This window comes from Sinohyriopsis cumingii, chromosome 12 (genome assembly GCF_028554795.1).
Source record: "Sinohyriopsis cumingii isolate HCF-2022 chromosome 12, ASM2855479v2, whole genome shotgun sequence".
NCBI classification, from domain to species: Eukaryota; Metazoa; Mollusca; class Bivalvia; order Unionida; family Unionidae; genus Sinohyriopsis; species Sinohyriopsis cumingii.
Genome location: NC_142972.1, coordinates 120,343,289 through 120,365,880, shown reverse-complemented (window position 1 = coordinate 120,365,880; position 22,592 = coordinate 120,343,289). Strand labels below are relative to the sequence as shown.

Below are 22,592 nucleotides of genomic sequence, written 5' to 3'. Positions count from 1 at the left end.
ATAAATTTAAAATTGAGCTTGAAACCTTTTCTCTGAAATGATCCCACTTGATTTGCCAGGTGGGCATGCTCAGTGTCATTGAGGGGAAACTATCAGAAAAGAACCAGCCCTAGATTTACCTAGAACTCAGATGGAAGCTGGCCTGTTCATCACACAACAAGACCTTTCAGTGGAGTCTGGCATGATGTGGGGATTGAGCAGTCAATAAATGAAGACTGTGGTAAATGTCACCACTTGTGTAACAAAGATACGGCACTTACATATTACCAGACTGACCAACTAAAGAGAAAATGCATACTAGTATTCAACTCCATGTGTGGGATGCTGAGTGCAGTCACAGGAATCCACAAGGAAGCTAGTTCATCAAGGATACATAAAGAAGACATGGAAAAGATGTAAGACTGAGTGAGAGGATGGTCAGTCCACAGTAGCACCGAAAGATGTGGCAAAATTCTGTCTGGAATTCGCAAAGAGGGACAGGAGAGGCCTAAAAACTACTGAAGTTGACTTCTTTTCATTGATACAAAGGCCAAAGCTGAAAACACGTACCAGCCTCAACACCTGTTTCTTTGACATCATTCAATTTTGATGGATCATTCTGCACAACAATCAAAAGTGCAACTATATCATGGTTAGAACCAGACCATTGTTTGCCTGAAATACCAAACACAGCTGACTGAAGTCTCCTAGTAATCAGCTACATGACCATCCAAAGGGTATGCACAAATGGAAGTGGTTGTTGTACATTTGGAGGTCATTCTGAGAAACCACTATGAATGATTCTTTCTCAGAACTTAAGAACACAATGTAGTGGTTAGTGACAGCTATCCTCAAGACCAGTGAATCTAAAGTAGAGAATGAGCAAAAATCCAGTCACAGGATATAATGAAGCCTACAAGAACTACTCACCTGCTCAAACACTTAAAAGACTGAATTTAAAACTTGTTGTGCTATGGAGCATAGACTCAGATGCTGCTGCCATGTGCCAAAATATGTATTCCTGATAGATATTCAAGAATTCTTCTTCAGGCTAGAAATGTACAAAAGAAGTGCTAGATCCAAATGCACATTGTTGCTCAAGATCTAGGACTTGATATTGTTGTGTTGCCCTCAATCTATGCCTTGCATGGCTATGACTCCATAAGTACATTCAGATATGGAAAAGAAAATGGATGAAGACCCTAACTACAAACTGTGACCTTCCTGATAGCCTCAAGCAATTTGGTCAAGATTATGCCTCCATCGCTGATGATGCCATGGCATCATCTGTAGAACTCGCATCACTGGTATGTGCCTAAAGAAAATGTTCTTCACTTGATGAGTTGTGATTTTTACTCATAGAAAAGTGCTACTTATGGAAATCTGCCCCCCAAAATGGATGTTATCCTAGGACATCACTTAATTGAAGAAAGTTCTTTTACCTTATATAATCGCTTAGAAGAAGAGTCCAACTGCAAACTGCAGACTCGGATCCGCCGTCACATAATGTGCCAGCTTATCTGTGTCTGTGCAGTTGGTTAGGAGTATTCTGAAGAACAAAATAAGACTGACCCTAAACTGCAGACACAGTATGCTATGGCAGATCAGGATTTTTGTTGTTTACAGTCTGACTAGACTAATAAGCGAGTACATATGGTAGATAGAGAACCATGATACTTTTGTTGTACTTTGCTGATCACATTGTTTACTGCACCATATATTGCTTGATTTTATAAAATCATTTCATAAGCATTCTGTGAGAAAAGGATGAAAAATTCTATTACATGATACAGAGTGTCACCATATTCAGTGTTATCGTTTTCGTGCTATACTGAAATTGCATATAAATCAGATGGAGCAAACAGAAATTTCTAAAACCAGTGAACTCAGGCTTAACATATTTATGAAGTAGTTTAATTCTGTATTATTATGAAGCTTTACTCCATTATGATATTAAAAACATCATCCAATTATTGAGTCAATAATTATGATTTTAAGCAAACGGAGAGAAGGACTGGCTTTCAGACAATCCAAACATCATCTTGAAGCTTGATTTCTGAAAGTAAACTGATTCAGTGTCATTCAGTAGCACAGTGGATAAATCACTTCTTCACAGAAAGCCATTTTGGGGGGCTCAGAGACCTTAAACAATCCCATCTGAATAAAACAAATGCACCATTTCAGAAGTCCATATCCACCCACAAGGGTCATAGAAATGCATGGCACAAAAAGAAATTTTCTAGCTTTCAGGATTAAACTCAAAATGTAAGGCCATTTCAAGACATAGCTGTTTGACCATGATTACAAAACTTAAGTCTACTTTTTCTGTCTTTCCACATTTCTTTTTGACAAAAAAGTCAACAACACACTTTAGTTTGGTTTAGTGTGTTTACTTCTAATAATCATGTTGTGACTTTCTATTTCATTCGTTTTTGGGAACAGAGTTTTAAAAAGTGTTCAGTATTCTAGTTTTTGTTGTTTAGTGTTGGTTTGGCATATATTCTGCAATAATTCCTATCTTTAAAACAATGAACTTTAATTTAATTTAGAACTAATGGTGCCATATGGTCATAGGATAACTTTATTCCAATAACACCTGCAAGTAACAAACATAATTTTTATATTACTGCTTTAATTTAGATCATGTTAGGTGAATAAACATAGCATTCTTGGTAGGATTGAAGAATTTCAATTAAATATTACAATTAATCACAGATCAGATTACTGAGCTTTCAAGACAATGACAAATAAAAATGTACATGTACCTCTGGATCAGTTTTTGATGTGATGAACCATATTTGCCAGCCTACAAGACAATACTTTTTGAATGAATCGACTTGTATATGGATTATGTCATCTGAATCTCTTTATCATATTTTTCGTATGTAAAATAATTCTCCAAGAGTATGAAAAATAATGTGTAAAAAATATTTCATTTTGGGGAAGAGATCATGTATGAAAAAAAAATAGGATCCCACAATGAGTATTTTAAACAGTTACATGATCGTCAGTATTAAAACTTAACAGATCAGATGTAATTGCGCTAAAGCAGCATGCGCCAGTAATGTACGTTGTTTGTAATATATATTGGTTAAATTTGATTACATATATATGCATTAGGATTTACAAGTTAGAAGATGAATAACCATGACAAAGACATTCCATCACAATTTTCTTTTTGCACCTAATGACTGAATGAAATGTATGCCCCACTGAGAGAGAGAGACAGACAGACAGACAGATGTCTTCACAATTGTAAATCTCGACTGTTCACTCACCAGATGACTGATCTTACCTGTGGACAAGTGCAGTACCATATTCCATTATCAATTAATACCACTAGGCAAGCAATTCCTTCTAGTTTTTTTTTTTCTACTTCCATTATTAAAAGAATCACATGACTTTGTAGTGGTATTTACATGCTAATTATATATGCTATGGCTGTATTCAGTCAATCCCAAGCCAACATCTGTCAAGATTTGGCTAACCAGATCAGATTAGTGAGAAAACTAAAAGGAAATGAGGCTACCCATCCATGGGGTATTATGAATACTGTACCATATAATGAAAGGAAATGCGAGGTGGTTACTAGTGTAAATTTCTCAGCCAGTGACATTTTTGAACCTCCTGACCAAACCTACCGAAATTTAAAGTACATCAGGGGGTCCCGAGTGGCCGAGTGGTCTAAAGCGCTCTTCCTTACGGACCACTGCCATCTCACCTCTGTATGCGGCGGTTTGAGTCTGTGATTCAGCCAATGTGGTAGATGAGAAAGCTTGCCAGTAGCTTCTTGTGGGTCGGTGGTTCTTTCCAGGGTTTTCCTGGGTTCTTCCTCCACCATTAATACTGGCCGCCATGTATAGCCTATTGTGTGCTGAAAAATGGCATTAAACCCCACAACAACAATAATAAAGTACATCTAGCATAAGCAAAGATAAAAACCAATTGCTGCCTAAGTACAGGAAGAGTACATGCACTTTAAAACAATCTTACTGGTTGGGAATGGAGAGGTTTTTATACTCGCAAAGAAAATTAGACAGAATGCAAAATGGTTATTCTTGGGATTTAACCTAATGGAGACTATATGGATATAACTACAGTATTGTGAATATTAAACCCTGAAGGAGTACGGTATGTATTTTCATTATTTACATTTACTGTTTCATTTATTAATGTTTTCTCTCTTTGACAAAAGCTTCAGCAACACAGGGACAATAAGGTTGTTGTTGTTGTAGGGTTTAATGCCATTTTTCAGCACAAGATAGGCTAGTATAAATGGTGGAGGAAGAACGCAGGAAAACCCTGGAAAGAACCACTGACCCTCAAGAAGCTACTGGCAAGCTTTCTCATGTACCCACATTAGCCGAGCCCAAGACTCAAACCCATGCAGAGAGGTGAGACGGCAGTGATCCATAACAGTGAGCACTTTAGACCATTCGGGGCCCCGGCAGTAAGGTAGAAAAAGAAGTAAAAAAAAACACGAAGAGCTAAACTTTCTCTTTCTCTTACATTGGACCATATTTTATTTTGATCACGAGGTGCAAGAAGAAAAGTGTGATGTAATACATATGCATCCTTCTCTCTTTATCTCTCTTCCCACCCCAAAAAAAGGAAAAAGCATACAGTGGTACTTTTAATATTTATGAAACTGCAAGTTATTACAATTCCACACAGCATTGCGACTTTTATCCCATCTGTAACTCAAAATTTTTGTTGGGTGAGCATCATAATATATAGCTAAAAGTACATAATACATTAAAAATACTTCATGTGAAACAAATTAGGTACTTTCAGTTACATTTAATGATCCTGACTGGAAAGGTTACCGAGTTACAGATAGGATAAAATTCGCGATGCTGCATGGAACGAAGTGAAAAACACAGAGGTATTGATATGGCCTCGTCTTATACTCAGCATTGACTTATATATGGATGAAGGATGGAAAATTTGCCAAATTTGCTGATTTGACTTGTACTGCGCATCAACTTATAGGCTGGCAAATACAGTATATGTTTGCATATAAGCCGAATCCAACTGCAAACAACACAGACCCCGATCTGCCATTGCATAATCTGCCAACAGATCATGGCCTATGTTGCCTGTTCAACTGATTATTCCTAACAAAATGCACAGACTCAGATCTACTGGCATATTATGCACTGACAGATCTGGGTCAATGCAGTTTGCTCAATATTGAAGTAAATTAATCGTTTTCCAGATTTCCTATTTTCTACATTAAAAGCAGCTATATTACTTACCAAAAATTCATCTCTGATGAAATATTTTGCTCTAACCACCTCTGGATACTCAGATCTACTGGCATATTATGCACTGACAGATCTGGGTCAATGCAGTTTGCTCAATATTGAAGTAAATTAATTGTTTTCCAGATTTCCTATTTTCAACATTAAAAGCAGCTATATTACTTACCAAAAATTCATCTCTGATGAAATATTTTGCTCTAACCACCTCTGGATCATCTCCTTGCTCTATAACAGCTGCAATTAAACAGAAATTTTCAAATTTACAGTGCATACTAAAAGGTTCTACATTGTAATATGGATCCTCCTAGCATGCGAGTCTAGTTATGGATCCCATTTCATTAAGTGGTAATAAAATTAAATGTATTTTGCACTTCATTACAAGGCAACTTCACTCTATGGTGGTCTATTCTACGGGTTTAATGTACTGTTATAATGAGGGAATGTTGTACTGTAAATTTATTTTGTCGTGGGTGTTCATTTTTGTGGTTTAGGAAATTAATTTTTTTCATGAATATTTAAATTCATGAGAAAGGCAAGGGGTCATATTCTTTATGGTGAAAGATCACTATTCCTTGTGTCTCTGAATCTGTAGCAACCATGAGTGCTCCACAAAAATAGTGAATTCACAGGAACTTAATGTATTACATATCAGTTTACATTTAGTTTTGTCATAATGCACTTTAATATTTTTTTTCCACAAATGGAACATTAAACATGGCAATGAAACTGAGTAACACCACATTAGTAGTCATCTGATATGTTGAATCTCTAACTCATATACTATCAACTAGCAAGTCTAAATATTTGTAAAAGCATACAGCTCTTGGCATTTAATATTATTTAATTTCTTTTCTAAATCATGTTTAATTGACAAATTCAGTATTTAAAAAATCTCATTATGGCATTGCTATTTTTAAAACCCATTTCAGATTATTTATGTTTAACTAGTAAAACTATCAAGTCATGACATCATAAAGCCATGAGATTATATGATGTAAAGGTGTAATGTGTAAGGTATCCAAATGCACTGTACAAATGCATCTGTCTATAATAAAACTGTAAAATAACATTTAGTAAGGTTTTTTTAAAAATGGACATATCCTTATAATTCGAGCCTGGCAAATGAACAGTCTGCCAAGTTTCAGTACAATGCTATAAAAAAACTGAGAGGCTAAATTAAAAGGACACTCAAGAAATATATATATTATTAATTACATTAAACGTTTTTAACGAGAAAGGGGCACAACTCTGGAAAATGACAGAAGAGCATGATGAAGAATAATATGTGCATGTCAATCCCCTGTCAATAATATCTGCCAAGTTTCAAAACTGTCAGGGATCGTCCTGGGCTTCGCCAATGTCGCAAATTGCGATTTTTCTTTCCTTATTGGCGACAAAAATATCCCATCTGGCGATTTTTTTGGCGACATACTTTTTGGTTATTTAATTTGTACATACAATCATGGATTTGGACTGGATAAATTAAAAGCGAGAACGAAAGGAAGCCACAAACTTGACTAAGCAATGCATTGGAATCAATCTGTTACACAAACGATCCTTTGTTCGTATTGACAACCCCATCTTTACAGTGCATTGTTACATCATAATCTGCTTATGCTGACATCTGGGCTGAGTACTGTATGCTGTGATAAAGTCAATTATGCTACCGCACTATACCTACAACTGACCGACTTCTGAAGACGCGAATAGAACAGGTACAATTAAATTGTATGGCTAATCCTTCTGTTTTTTGTTTTTTTTTATACATATACCAATACAATAGTTTTGCTAAACCTTCATAGAAAACTTATAACCTTTTAAGTACCGACTGTGTATAAATACAAAGCAAATGGAAAAAATCTCAATCACAATTATATCTGTCACCAGTGCAGCATTTTACTCATTGATCTTTTCCTTTTGCCATCAATTCCGTGTTACGGCTGCAGAGACTTAAACTCCGCAACAAGAAATAGCAAAAACAACAACAAAAGTTTTGCATAATTAATAATAATTATTTATTTCTCAAAATACAGGAGTGAAAGAATCCCTAAATTGGGTGTGAATTTATGCTTATATATACGGTCCAATATTGCCAGGTGTTGACTCGTGTAAGTTTCATTCGTGGGAATGGAGATCCTATTTTCCTTGTCGAGAAAATTTATACCGCATTCAGTGATCATTCTTGGGATTTAGGAAGCAATTCACTACAAGCTTTGGGATGCTAGCTATGGGGGGAGGGGGCTGCTGAGAGACTACTGGTGTCACCTGTCAGCAATGTAGACTGTGAACGTGGATTCAGTAAGATGAACTTCATAAAAACTGACATCAGAAATAAGCTCTGCATCTCATCTCTCGAGAATTTAATGAGAATCAGCATGTACAGATGTGAAAAATTAGACTTTGAAACTGCATTCAACAAGTGGGCAACTCTAAAATCGCGACAGATCTTCATGTAACAGTTTGTAACATTTTGTTAATGCTTGTTGTAATTAAAGTATCAACTAACACATCTTTTGAAAGTTTCATTGCCTGTTACATTAATAGACTAAATTAACACTTGGAAAAATGTACACTACTTGTTTTGGCGACACTTTTTGAAAATTGGCGACAAAATATTGAGGTTGGCGATTTTTTTGGCGACAGCTTTTTAAAAGCCAGGACCATCCCTGACTGTCCATGGTAGATATGGGAGTAGTTTGTGCACACAAGAATTGCAGGACATATGTGTGTACAAACATTATAAATAAGGGACTGGTAGGCAAGCTAAATGCCATTTGCTTCTGCCATATTAATTTCTGGTGCACAGTAATTTCCAAATGCCAGCATGACCTTCCAGCTTGGATAAGGCCTGGTATGACACCAGTCTGATGTCAGTGAGCAGGTCCAAAGTGTAGATATTACTTAACATGGCCTGGGTGTGGATGTTACTGAGAAGGGCCTGGGTATGGATGTTACTGAGAAGGGCCTGGGTGTGGATGTTACTGAGAAGGGCCTGGGTGTGGATGTTACTGAGAAGGGCCTGGGTGTGGATGTTACTGAGAAGGGCCTGGATGTGGATGTTACTTAACATGGCCTGGGTGTGGATGTTACTGAGAAGGGCCAGAGAGTAAATATTATTGATCTTGACCTGAATGCAAATATTACTAAGCAGGGTCTGAGTATAGATGTTACTGATGAGGACCCAAATGTAGATGTTACTGACCAGGACCTAATTGTAGATGTTACGAACCAGGACCTAACTGTAGATGTTACGAACCAGGACCCAAATGTAGATGTTACTGACCAGGACCCAAATGTAGATGTTACTGACCAGGACCTAAGTGCAGCTGTTACTGAACTGGGCCTGAGTGGAGATGTTACTGACCAGGATCTGAATACAGATGTTACTAAGCAGAGCCCAAATGCAAATATTAATGAACAGGGCCTGAATATAGATGTTGCTAATTGAGGTCTGAGTGTAGATTTTGCTGACCAGAACCAATGTGTACATAAGACTGAGATGCCCCCCCCCCGAATGCAGATGTTTCTGAACAAATCTTGAGTGCAGATGTTTCTGATGCAACTCCAAACTGAACGAGCTTGTCAAATTGAAAAACCTGCTTATACCAGCCATCTTAATTTGAGAGACACAATATAACTGAATAAAAGATAAAAGTGTATTTTTTAAGGAAAGGTCCAAAATGAACCTGACAACATGAGTATTCTCAAAGGAACTGACGCTCTACTCAGTGAAAACAATTTCCAGAATTCAAGATAGAACCATTTCTTCCTTTTAACTCTTCAGTGTTGAAAACATTGTTGCCGATATTCTTCAGCAATAACAAAATTTAAATTTTCAAATTAGATGCTGTGGTACACATTGGATGTCAGCCTGGCACCTTTATCATTTAAGATAAGGTGGACTTTATTACAAGTCTTTCAGTGAAAACCCCCATGTCCATGATATTCTTCAGTGAAAACCCCCATGTCCATGATATTCTTCAGTGAAAACCCCCATGTCCATGATATTCTTCAGTGAAAACCCCCATGTCCATGATATTCTTCAGCAATAACAAGATTTTCAAATTTGCTGCTGCAGTACACATACTGGATGTCAGCTTGTCACCATTTTCATCTAGGACACAGTGGACTTCACAAAATTATCTTAATGAAAACCTCTATGTCATAATGATCATCCATTTAGAGGGAGTAGTGACAACATTTTAACAGTGGTTATAACAGCCATATTTGATGTACCACAGCATCATTTTCACTTAGAATCAACAATGTATCATAAGAAGTCTACCACTCAAAACCCTACGTTGATATATATCTTTTTGGACAGGAGTAGAGAGCAGTACAAGACTGTCAAGATGGCTGCTATGGTGGCCGTACTAGACATCAGATTGGTGCCATTTTCATTTAAGACCAATTGGACATCATAAGTAGTCTTGTGATGAAAACCCCACATCAATATTCCTTTTTCTTCAAGTAGAGTTGAGATGAGAAGACTTTTAACACCCATGTCATGGTAGCCATATTGAATTTCAGACTGTTATTATTTTTATTTAGGAACAGCTAAATCTTTTAGTGAATTCCCATGATGATACAACCATCCTTTCAGAAGGAGTAAACAATAACAAGATTTTCAAGATGACTGCCATGACAGCCATTTTGGAGATCAATTCAGAACCATTTTTATAAAGCACCAACTTGACATCATAATAGGTTATTTTTTTGTGAAAACCATATGCCAATCTAATCATCCATTCAGGAGGAATAGGGATAACAAGATTTCAAAATGACTGCCATGACAGAAGTATACTAGACATCAGATTAGCACATTTTCATTTTAGACCAACTAGACATCGTAAAAAGTAGCTTCATGAAAACTCATGGTTGACATCACCATCATTAACAAGCAGCTAACAGGATTTCAAGATGGCCATTGTGGTGGCCATATTTTATGTCTTAGCAGCATCATTTTCATTTTCGACCAACCAGACAATGCAATGAATGTTTGTGTAAAGTTTCAGAGCAATCCTCCAAGTAATTTAGGAGGAGCCAATCATAACAAATGGATGGATGAATAACAGACCATGCCATTAGCATTTCTGATAAGCAGAGCTAAAAAAAATTGCTAACATGAGTAACTGATAAAGTTAAGCTTGTGAAAAGCAAAGTCATACCTGTACTGAAACTGTGAAGTGGAAAGAAAAAAACTGGGCAGCGCATTATCCATCTGTCCTAAAACAATAATGTCCAGTTTTGTGCCAAAAAATACTGGGTTGGTCATTTAGAACTAAACATCATTTTCAACTCCTTTTTTTCCATTAATGTACCAAAATTGAATGATGGTCACAAGATCCAATTTTATTGCTTTGAGAAAAGATCTTATCAGTGTTACTTGAAAACACCCCGTTATCCTATAAGTTATATATTCACTCACTATTATGAAATCAAGCTTTCAAGTCTGTAGGTACTACAAATATTGCAAGATCTAGTAAACATCTTAATGTGTGTCATCCAAATACTGTTACTCATGAATGATAAAAAATGCAAATCTGATCACAACATTCAGAAAATCTGGAATTCATTTGTTGGGTTTTTAAATTCATTTGGGTGGAGGGGAAGAACATTTCCGGGGTCAGCATCTGGAAACTCAAGGGACAATATATTTGGATTAATGACAGTAATTAAATCTGGACATGTTCTAGAAGAAAAGGATATTGTTCTTTAAATTAAAATTAAAAAAATAAAGATAATAAATTTCAATAACTTGTTAATATTAACCTTTAAGATTTAACATGCAATAAAATACTGTGTATACATTTAATAACATAACATATTTCAGACATTCAAATATACCATTACCATGTTAAGGTATTCAGTAATTATAGGTTACTGCATTTGTATGGGGAAAAGGAACGAGTTTTCGGAATGAATACTGCACGAACTTGTGAGTGCAGTATATCCTTCTGACAAAATGAGTTCCTATTTTCCCATACAAATACAGTAACCTTTTTATTATATGCTCATTTTTTTATTCAACCTAAGGTTTAATTATATAAACAAAATACACTACAAGAAACAACGTAAATGAATGAATGCTGTATTCCAAACTAAATACACAAGCGCAGATTTGACATTACAAAATGACATCATTATTAATGCGCACATAGCTCCGCCTAGATAAATTTGAACTTAGTCGCGCGGTCGACATAACTTTCGAAAAGAAAATGGCGTGTCTAGTTAAAATTGAAATTTGCAGTCATATTGTGAATGACTAGGCATTGCAGTGACTTTTCCATTTGATCTGAAGTGAATATATTTTGGTGTTTTGTTTCGATTCGACGAAAGTTTGTGACTTTGGACTGGATTCATCTGTGCAAATTATACATGAAATACATCGGATTGAAGTGGCGCGGGAGAAGCGTGTTTACGTCTGCAATTGTGTTTCTGTTTCTGTCACTGAATGTTTGAAATCATAACGTGGGGAAAATATGAAGTCTTTCAATTGCCATTTTCAAAAAGACGCTATGGAATTTGAAGTGTATTTCATTTTGAGTGCAGTAAGGAGGATGCAATTGTACTTATCATCGAAATTACAGCACACTTTCGAAATGTGTAATCCAGATTGAAAACCTATGACATGGCTCATGTAATTCGGATTTGTAGAATTAAGAAAAAACATTTTGAGGAAATTCAGGATGTAAAACTGTAAGTATATTTTATTTTGCCATTCTTATCACCAGCTAAAGAAAACAGTATATGCATTGTTATTTGTAAGGACCTAATCCGTCATTTACACAAGGTAGCTAGCCTAAATCGGTAACATTGTATCAACGCAAAATGTCAAGACAGCTGGGTTTTTTTGCAGTCCACGAAACATGTTTAAGTTCATTCAGAAACAAATAAACAACCACAACTTAAAGAGCCTCTTTTGCGAGTGTACATGGTTTGTTTACAAATCAAAAGTGCTGGCGTCTGAGTCCATTGTTTATTTACAAAAGAAAGTAGTTCTTTTATTCACGTGAATGCTATATGTGTATTATCGCTCGCGTTCAGTATCGGTGAATACTGAACGATTCTGTCAATGTAAAGTTAACGGGGGAAAAAATGAGCATATAATAATTTTAGTTACTTTTTGTTGTCCTCTTTATGGTTACATCTATTGCATTAATTTGCAAATTAGCAAGCATAGTGTTTTTTATTAAAGTGGATCAGCATTGCTTGTACAAATTTAAAGGTACTTAATGCCAAGATAATTACTGTCAAATTCTATTGAGCTGATTTACTTTTTGAATAAGTCCTATAAAGTCTTTTCTATTTTTAGCAACAGTGGCCATACTAGATTAGCATCATTTGTAAAGTTTTAAAGTCTTCATGCCAGGATGCTTTCTGTCAAGATTGGTACAACTAATTCCAACAGTTTTTGAGAAAAAGTTTTTGAAATGCTTTTATATTTCTGAAAGGTTTTTCATGTCTGTTTTCTGTCAAGTTTGGTCAAATTCTATTCAACAACTAATGTGAGTGTGTATGATTTTGATTTTTAATGTAGCATTAACGATTTTTCAGTCATATCACTACGATGTCTGCAGTGTGTGTGTGTGTGTGTGTGTGTGTGTGTGTGTGTGTGATTCGATTTTTAATGTAGCTTTAAAAGAAATTCAGTCATATCGCTACGATGTCTGCAGTGTCGAAGTTCATAGTTATGTCTAGCACTGGGGCTTCATGTCACAGACATGTGGCATCATGTCCCACCCAGCCACATTATCCTGACACCAGGCTGACCAGTCCTAAACTACCGATTAATGCTGACTGCCTAGTGCAGCATCTGTTAGTACCCTGTTTGATGTCTTTGGACTTGGCCATTTTCGAACCTGCTACCACCCACATTCGAGGCGAATGCTCTAACCACTAGGCCAAATTATATTAAGCAGTTTTAGATCAAAATGGCAATTATTAGTGGATGCATCCACACAATGCACAACAGACAGAGCCAAGCATTAAACTCATCTTGCCATCAGGCCAGGTGAACAAAATATTAATGTCTAAAATGAATTTTGTTGCATAGTTGATGAAAATTTTACATATGCCCTCAAACTTACCATCATTTGGTGTTTGGTATCTCTTAAAATCTGGAAAATAATCCTCAATTTTTGACTTTCCAGCTCTCACCTTTTCTGCTAAAAGATCTTGCTTGTTTAAAAATAAGATAATGGAGATTGTTCTTAGCCACCTGAAGAAGAAAATAATTAATTTGATTAATTTCATGACAAAGTGAACAATATCTGTTATGTAAAAACATAAATGTGGTCTTAAATATCTAAACTGCTCTCCATATCAACACGGTCCCAAATGACCAAAAATTAGGCCAAATAAAATATTTGTACATTTTTAAGTACACCACTCGTTCAATAAATTGCAAACCTGCTTATAACATGGGATAAAGAATGAGTCCCATTTAGTAAAACTAGAAAATACCCTAAAATTGACCCGGATTTGTTGACTGTCAAAAAGGTCATGATTAAAATTGGTGAATAAAATTTTGATATATTGCTCATTTTCTTGTCGAAAATGGCAGATAAAACCGGAAAAGTTGAATGAATATTTTGAAAATCCCAACTTGTACTAAGTTATATATTTTGTTAAATTTTCTTTCAACAAAATTCTCAGAACACTGAAAATAACAATATTCAACAAATTTTATCAATGTAAATGTCACTAACACTTATTCGAGGCTGGAGGCAGCACTTTAATAAATAAATACCAATTAAATAAGTTTTATAAACTTAAATTTGTGTTTTAGTTCTATCTTTTAGTTCAGTTCAAGTGCAATCTACATAAATGTAATAAGCCCTCTTGTATAAGTAAGAAATATGTAAATCTACTGTAACAGCTATGTCATGAGCATTTCTACGAAAACCTAACCAAGTGATGTGTTTAGGTATCTGACTGGACGAAATAGTTGGTGTATTACTGCACTGAATTAAAAGCTGACCTCCTTTGTATTACTATATTAATTAGTCTTTTATGCAAATGTACAGTCTATTGTTGTTGTTGTTGTTGTTGTGGGGTTTAACGCCATTTTTCAGCACACGATAGGCTATACATGGCGGCCAGTATTAGTGGTGGAGGAAGAACCCGGGAAAACCCCGGAAAGAACCACCGACCCATGAGAAGCTACTGGCAAGCTTTCTCACATACCCATATTGGCTGAATGCGAGACTCGAACCCACGCAGACAGAGGTGAGATGGCAGTGATCCGTAACAGAGAGCGCTTTAGACCACTTGGCCACTCGGGGCCCCCGTACAGTCTATTACTTAATAAATAATTTATTATTCAAAAGACACAGGCATTGTAATAAATGCTAGCAGATAATATCTATTTTTAAGTTAAATGAGAGTAAGATCCAGAACAGAAAATCAGATATTCAAAGTTGTTAATGTTTTTATAGGTCATTTGAACACATGATAAAACTTGTTTTTCCTTCTCCCTTTATAGGAAGCCACATAAGACCTCAAAGCCCTAACTTGGCCATGGAGTCTGTATTGATCATCTCCAGCACAATTCAGACTTAGAATGGGGATCTCAACAGGACGTGGAGTTAATGAAGGTAGTTGAATTCTTGGCCAGAAACCCAGACTGGCAAGGAAGAGAGACAAAATCAAACTTACTGTTGAATGTAAACAGCCCTTTTCAACTGACAAGACATGAAGCTTGGTCATTCTTATGGTGCATGCTAAGAGCAGGAAAACAATTCTAATGGTAAGGATCTTGAAGTAAACTGTTGTTGCTGTTGTAGGGTTTAACGCCATTTTTCAGCACAAGATAGGCTATACTTGGTTGCCAGTATAAATGGTGGAGGAAGAAGCCGGGAAAACCCTGGAAAGAACCACCGACCCACAAGAAGCTACTGGCAAGCTTTCTCGTGTATCCACATTTGCCGAGCCCATGAAACACCAACACAGACAGAGGTGAGATGGCAGTTATCCATAATGTTGAGCACTTTAGACCACTTGGCTACTCAGGGACCCTGAAGAAAACTGCACTCAAGGTTCATAAGGGAGTTTTGACAACATCCAATAAAACAAAAAAGATTCCATCTGGGCATTACTGAAGGACATATTGGTCTCTGAAGCTCAAAATACAGCAGGTCCTACTTCTGTGGTAATTTCCTGGAATTTTGAGTAGGTCACTGAACCATAACCTTCTGGGACACAAGATGAGTTTTCAGGTGTAGCCAAGCAGTGGAGATTCTGACCTGGTGGAGGACTTGCCCAATTACATTGAAAGGTGGGATGGCATATACATATAGAGGGGTCCCATTTTACACTAAAAGCATTCACTGCCCTCAGATTTGGTACTGAAAGGACCTCAAAAGGGGAGCATGTTGTTCAGTCTTGTAGCAAACAATCTACCAAGTTGTCTCCCAAACAGGTGTAAAATGACAGGTGTAGAGACCATTCTATAAGAACCAAATTACCCCCTCCAGACAGACTGTCCACCAGGACATTCCTCATGCCTAAAATATGAACTTGGAGAGTAATTACCTCCAATGCTGCCCATCTGAAAAGGTTTTAGACTTCCACTCGAAGAGAAAGGCCATGTGTACCTCTGACGCCTGGGGTATGAAACTACTGACTTGTCCTAGGCAACCATAATGCAATGATGCTTTCTGAAGCTGACATACAGCACTGCCCACATTTGCAGGTTATTTATATAGGGGTCACTTCCTTCTGGGACCAAAATCTCTAAAGAACTACACTGTATGGCTCCATGTGAGCACCACATCCCAATTCTGATGCATTGGTGTACAGAATGGAGTGGGTTCTGGGTGTGAATTGGGTCTCCGGAGAGTAACTAATCTCAATTTATCCACCAAAGCAGGTGGTGAAAATCTGAATGAGATCAGAGCTGATAAAGGATCACTGACAGGTCTCCAATTTGCAAGAGGAACTTGACAGGGTGCAAGTAATGTCTTCCAAGGGGAACTAAGTCCATAGCAGAGTTGGAGTAAGCAGGAGAGAGGTGACAATGAGATCTTGACCAGAAGAGCTGTTATGAGGGAGAGTTTTGTTTGGTTTGTTGTGTGGAGTCTAACACCATTTTTCAACAAATGAAAGGCTATATATGGCAGCCAGTAACCAATGAAACATGGAAACCTAATGGCGAGTTTTCTCACATGCATTAGGCAATCTGAGACTTAAACTCAAGTAGACAGAGGTAAGATGTTTGAGTGATTTGTAAAGGCAAGTGCCTTAGACTACTTGACCATCCTGTCCAGAGGAACATCCACACATACAAATAGTCTTTAGAAGTGACAAGATCCAACATTTCTAGATTTGGGATAAAACTGAGATGGTCATTAGTCCTTCAAAAGAGAAAATCTGAGGAGATTGTGCATTAATCAGTCATCGAAATACTTGATGATGGGGATCCCTAATGAGCTCAAGTTGGCTGCAATTACCCCCATCACCCTGGTATGAGATCTGGGGGATTAAGGCAAATTCAAATGGAAGAATTTAAAATAACTCCTGGTCAAGACAAAACTGGAGGCATTTTCGTGTGGAGGGAAGATTTGGATGTGAATGTACAAATCCTGAAGATTGGAGTTACGGTGTTCCTAACAGAGATGGTAGATCTTGAAACATTTTTTTCCCAAGAGATCTGTTTAAGGTGGAAAGGAACCCCCACATTGTCTGTAATGCCCGACTAAAGCCCTGAAAAAAGTGCTAGACAAGCTCCCAGCTGGAAACTGGGAAAAGAAAAACATTACAAGAGATTTTGTAACTCCCCAGGCCCACCCCTCTACCTCCTAGGGAAGGGGGAGGAGTCTGAAGACTTTCTTCCATGGCCTTTATGTCCACCTTGTCTAGCAAACAACAGGCAAAATGGATCTTTAAATTAAGGCTGTGAGGCTTTATCTACTATAAGAATTTGTGAGAAGGTTCCATACATAGGACATTCATATTGGGCATGCTTCTTGGACTCTTTCAAAGAGCCTGGAACTGCTCCCAGACCTGTTTTGTTGATCCCTCAAAACTGTGATGTCCTGGAGGGGATGAGACCTCCAAAAGGCATCTCCACCTTAAGAGCTGCAGACCATAAGTTAGTTGCTCCAAGCAGCATCCCTGTGGAGGTGGAGAAGTTCCAAAGAAAGCACCGTTGACATGAAGAGTGCAAGATAACATTTTCATTACAGCCTCCAGCAAATAAAATGCCAATGGAGACAATCATTCCGCCTTGAAGAGACTGAAGGGACACTGGCCCTGAGAGGGTGCTGCTTGTCCCTAAATGAGAGGTGCAACACACCCTCTTCTCTCCTTGGGAGATGCTAAGGACTGATCCCTCATCAGCACTGATAGCACTGTAACTAACATCAGGAATCCTCGACTGTTAGGTAATCTCTGAACCATAGAAACTGTAGAAGATTCTAGTCCCATAGAGTCCATAGCTGCCAAACCCCAAGTACAAAAATACTGACTGCTTGTGACAAAAATACTGATTTTCAGGAACAAATACTGATTAAAATTTTAATGTATATGTAACTATTTACAAGATATACAACCATCAGCAAAGTAGGACAGTGCCTTACATAGTTATTTAATGTCAAAGATGCATGTGTTGTACACTTATACCTTCTGGACGGGCATCATGTTCCATATTTATAGGAGCCTTTTCCACACCTTGTTTTTTTTCTCCAATCAATTATTGATTCCAAAGTACCAATTTTCACTGATGATCTCAATTCTGTGTGATTTTCTTACTGCACTGTTTTCGTTCTAGCATATGAGTAATCCTTTGGGATTTTACTGTCTGGAAAACTTGTGCAAAATAAATTGCCAGCAAAGATAGTTAGTGAAAGAAGAAGGTTCATTTCTAAAAGAAATTTAATAAACCAAATTTCAATCGAATTACATCCAAGGTTCTCTCTGATATTTATATATGTCGTAAGTTAAGACTGATTTGTGTATGATGAAGCAGCAAGCTAATGTTTATTAGCTTTCTCATGCTCTTGTATTTCATGGGCGCCTCCATGCCCAATAGCGAAATCACATTACACGATTTGCAAAACATCAAGTTTTCTCCTTTACTAGATGGTTTTGCAAATCTAAACAAGATGGCACAATTGTCCTTCCAGTTCTGTTTTCTTGTCTTTCCTGGAGAAAATTCTGAATATTCTGCTTTCCTATTCAACATGATTAGAAGTGAATATTACTAAGATGAGATACAATGACAGCAGTAACTGTTTGTGAAATCCAATATGGCGGATAGAGACAGGCATAGTAGCCTTATTTCAAATGAACCAATCATATTCTAGAACTGTATTCCTATACACATGCAATACAATTCTATCAGAATGGAACCCGAGTGCCCGTTCTAAACTGTAAATTGCAAGGAAATTTTTTATTATTTTTTACATTAAAAAATGTATGTTATGTATAAAAAAAATGTACACCCATATTCAGATCCAAAAACCCTTATAAATATGGAAAAACAGGACACTTTGCAGCTATGAGAGTCAGTAGTCCTCCCCAACATGTGAAGATATCCAAAACCCTCCAGACAATAGAGGCCATCCATTGAAGATGAGGAGGAAGAGGAACCTTTACTCCTACCTCTGTATGTGGCAACTTTCATCCATGTCCCAGACCTGGTCAGACCAAAGACAAAAACTGGCATGTGTGCACACCCTGTGCATGCTAAGAAGGCAGATGAGTATCCATATTTGCCCTCACCTTGCAAAATCATACAATTTACTCCTAAAAAAAAATCTGGTACTAAAAAAGATAAAAGATTTTCCCTAGCATTGGAACAATGATGTTGGTGTTTCATGGCACAGCAACATAAGTATGTTATTTAGGCAACTGGAGCAGTGTCTTGTTCAAGGATACACCATGGTAGCCAACCCAGGCTGATCTGATGGTTGGATTCGAACCTGCACCCAGTTAGCTGCAAGTCCAGCATGCTAACCACAGAGTGACCACACCGAAGTGGGATACAATGTAATGAAGCACTGCTTGCTTAACAAGGTGCAACCCCCACCCCCAAAAATTAACAAAAGAACACTGTTAACACTCAGATAAAGCAGGGTCTTAGTGGATAAACACTAAATGGATACAAAAAGGTAGTTGAAAATCCATAAATATGTTTAAAACTGAAAAAGAAGACAAATTAAGCTGACAATTATAGCACACAAATAACAGGTACATTGTCAAAAGAAAAAGTGGACGGTACTCTGTATGTTGGCTGTGACTAGGGAGTCAGACTGGGAACATGTTCCTTTCATTTCTGGCCGGCTAATACTAATTGGAGGAGTGAACACTTATCATGGATATGGGACTTCAAGTCCTTGAAAAGGAAAAGCAATGCAATAGTAGCAGGTAATATATTACTGCTATTAAACAGAGTAATTAATAATGTGAAATCGCATTACAACAGGTTCTGATGCACCAAGAACTACAAAAGAAAAAGAAATACATCAAGTAGCAATGATACAACAAAATTTGACACGATGGGATCCATGTTCATACCAGCATTATTATAGGAAAAAAAACAGTATACTGATGGTATTTAAAGTGAGGGATCAGAGTATCAAAGAACAGTAGACTGTGGGCCACTGTACCAGGCAGCAGTATAATGCTGACCAGTGTACCAGAGACCAGTAGACTGTGGGCCACTGTACCAGGCAGCAGTATAATGCTGACCAGTGTACCAGAGAAAAGTAGACTGTGGGCCACTGTACCTGGCAGCAGTATAATGCAGACCATTATCTGACAGCAGTACGCCGGTGTCTTTAGTGACCACTGTAACAGATGGTAAAATACTGAGATGCTTTAGAGTAATCTCTGTACCTGATAGTAAAATACTGAAGGGCATTACAGTAACGAATGTACCAGACAGTAAAATAATGAGGGGCTTTAGAGTGATTAATATACCAGGCTGTAAAATACTGAGGGTTTTTAGAGTGACCAAAGTACCAGACAGTAAAATACTGAGGGGTTAATACACTACTGTCCAGACGGCAGAATACTTAAGGACTCTAGAGTGACTACTGTACCAGACAGTAGAATACTTATGGACTCTAGAGTGACTACTGTACTAGACAGCAGAAAACTTAAGGATTCTAGAGTGACCACTGTACCAGACAGTAGGATACTTAATAGATTCTAGAGTGACCACTGTACCAGACAGTAGGATACTTAAGAGATTCTAGAGTGACCACTGTACCAGACAGTAGGATACTTAAGAGATTCTAGAGTGACCACTGTACCAGACAGTAGAATACTCAGGGGTTAATAGACTACTGTACTAGACAGTAGAATACTTGAGGATTCTAGAGTGACTATTGTACCTGACAGTAGAATACTTAAGGACTCTAGAGTGACCAATGTACCAGACAGTAGGATACTGAGGGGCTTCAGGGTGACCAATGTACCAGACAGTAGAATACTGACATGTTTTAACGACCACTATACCTATGTCTCACTGTCCACTATTACATGCTTGGCCTAATCTAACCATAACCAAACATTTATATAAGGACAAGCATGAACCACAATTAACTAAAACTAAATGCAAATTATTTTGCAATTTTTCAAATATATGGCATGCTTCTTCAATCATCCAAACCTGACCCCTCTGAATGGTTGAAAAGGATGGATAATTATTGTTGCAAAGCTGTTAATCGTTTAGTCTTACCGGTTATTCCAAATACTTTTAAAGAGCTCCAAGGATTCTTTAAGCCTGTTTTGACTGGCATCTTCTCGTAACACAAGGTTGTAACTACTGCATGCTGTCACAAAAATGATGGCTGTGACATCGTTAAAGCACTGGATCCATTTCCGCCTCTCATCTCTCTGTCCCCCCACATCAAACATGCTGAAAAAAATATTTTTTGTCATTTTGATTCATGAGTAACTGTCAATCTCGCTTATAATGATAACTCACCAAGGACCCTTAGACTATCTTGATGACAAATATAGTAAACAAAATTTGTCGTTAATTTTTGTGAACATAATGCAAACCAGAAATAATTTTAATACCAAGCAAAAAACATAAACTGTAAAAAGGTCTCATCATAAGAACAAAAACCTGTCAACAGAGACTTGAACTAAGATGTGATTGTCACCTAATCCAAGAAAAACAGGGTTCTTCCTCCAACAAATATATCAGCAGACATGAATAGCCTATCATGTGCTGAAAAATGGTGTAAAGCCAACAAAACCAAAATCTACGTATCAGATAACATGATTTCAAACTGAGCTAAACACCAAACATCAACTAAAGTATTGAAGAAGAGACAGACATCATCAATCCTAAGACGACTGCAGCTTTGCCACCCAGCAAACATTTCAACATTATAAAATGTAATTTACATATGTCAACTGCTTTTGTGTAATTCCAGGCCGGAAGATAAATGACTGAAAGAAGCAAAAAATGCACAAATCTGGATGGCACAAACTGCTTCTCTACAGTGAAGGCAAATGAATCAAAGAGAAGATGCTTATAATAAGAAAACCAGAGCCTCTATTGCAGTGAACCTTGTGACCTTTGACCCAAGCTCGTAAGGTGAGTGATTGTATAACAGAATGAGCTGTCTTAGCTTCATTCAGCTTCAGTAGAAAGAAGAGAATCATTCAAGGGTTGTACAAGATAAAAAAGTTCAGCAAAATATTCTCTCGCTTATCCTGTTATCCCAAAACCTTGCAAAGTCACGATAGCACAAGAAGTAGAAGTGCAAAAGCTGAATGTACTGTATTTAATGTATATATTTGGGACAGTTGGTTGGGACACCATAAATTCATTTTGAAAGTAATGTTTTTTTGCACTGTACGTTCCAGGAGAAATATAAAAAAATTCAAGTCCTAAGTTGTGGTACACCTTTTAAATCATTTTAAAATTATGTCAGAAAATCCACTCAAACTTAAAATTTATTTAAAAAATATTCAACTGTGTACTGGAGATAAAACTCTTTAACCCACCGCAGCATCATCTCCTGCACACAACGATCCAGCCTTTCAGTGCATAAATACTTTTTTAGCTACCTCATGCATGAAAAATTATTACTGGAGGCAACACATCTCCTGAAGTGGAAACTGCAAAGACTAAAGTAAGATTTTTTCTCTCTGCACCAGCTGTGCTATATCTCATGCTTTTATTCCCATCTTATCAGTAATCTATCAAGGTATAAGACGAAACTACAATGGAGTTTCATCCATGTTAATGATCATATTGTCTGCAAAATCATCTTATGCTCATCCGAACTGTACAAGTTCATGGAATGTTTAATTTTCTCCTCCAAATCTTCTGGGAGAAACTGGGTTGTCAATGTATGTGCATGAAGCACTAGATTGTGCTGC

General features: G+C 37.1%; 1 protein-coding gene across 1 annotated transcript in view; it reads right to left on the bottom strand.

The window, feature by feature from the left end:
- Positions 1-22,592, bottom strand: part of LOC149787346 (guanine nucleotide-binding protein G(s) subunit alpha) — a 163,918-nt gene that overhangs the window by 14,922 nt on the left and 126,404 nt on the right. Inside the window, exons 8-10 of the mRNA XM_089977898.1 lie at positions 20,932-21,111; positions 13,334-13,464; positions 5,410-5,477 (exon numbers count right to left, since the gene is read on the bottom strand). Of these exons, the coding sequence (XP_089834024.1) occupies positions 5,410-5,477; positions 13,334-13,464; positions 20,932-21,111 (379 nt within the window). The remainder of the gene's footprint in view (positions 1-5,409; positions 5,478-13,333; positions 13,465-20,931; positions 21,112-22,592) is intronic.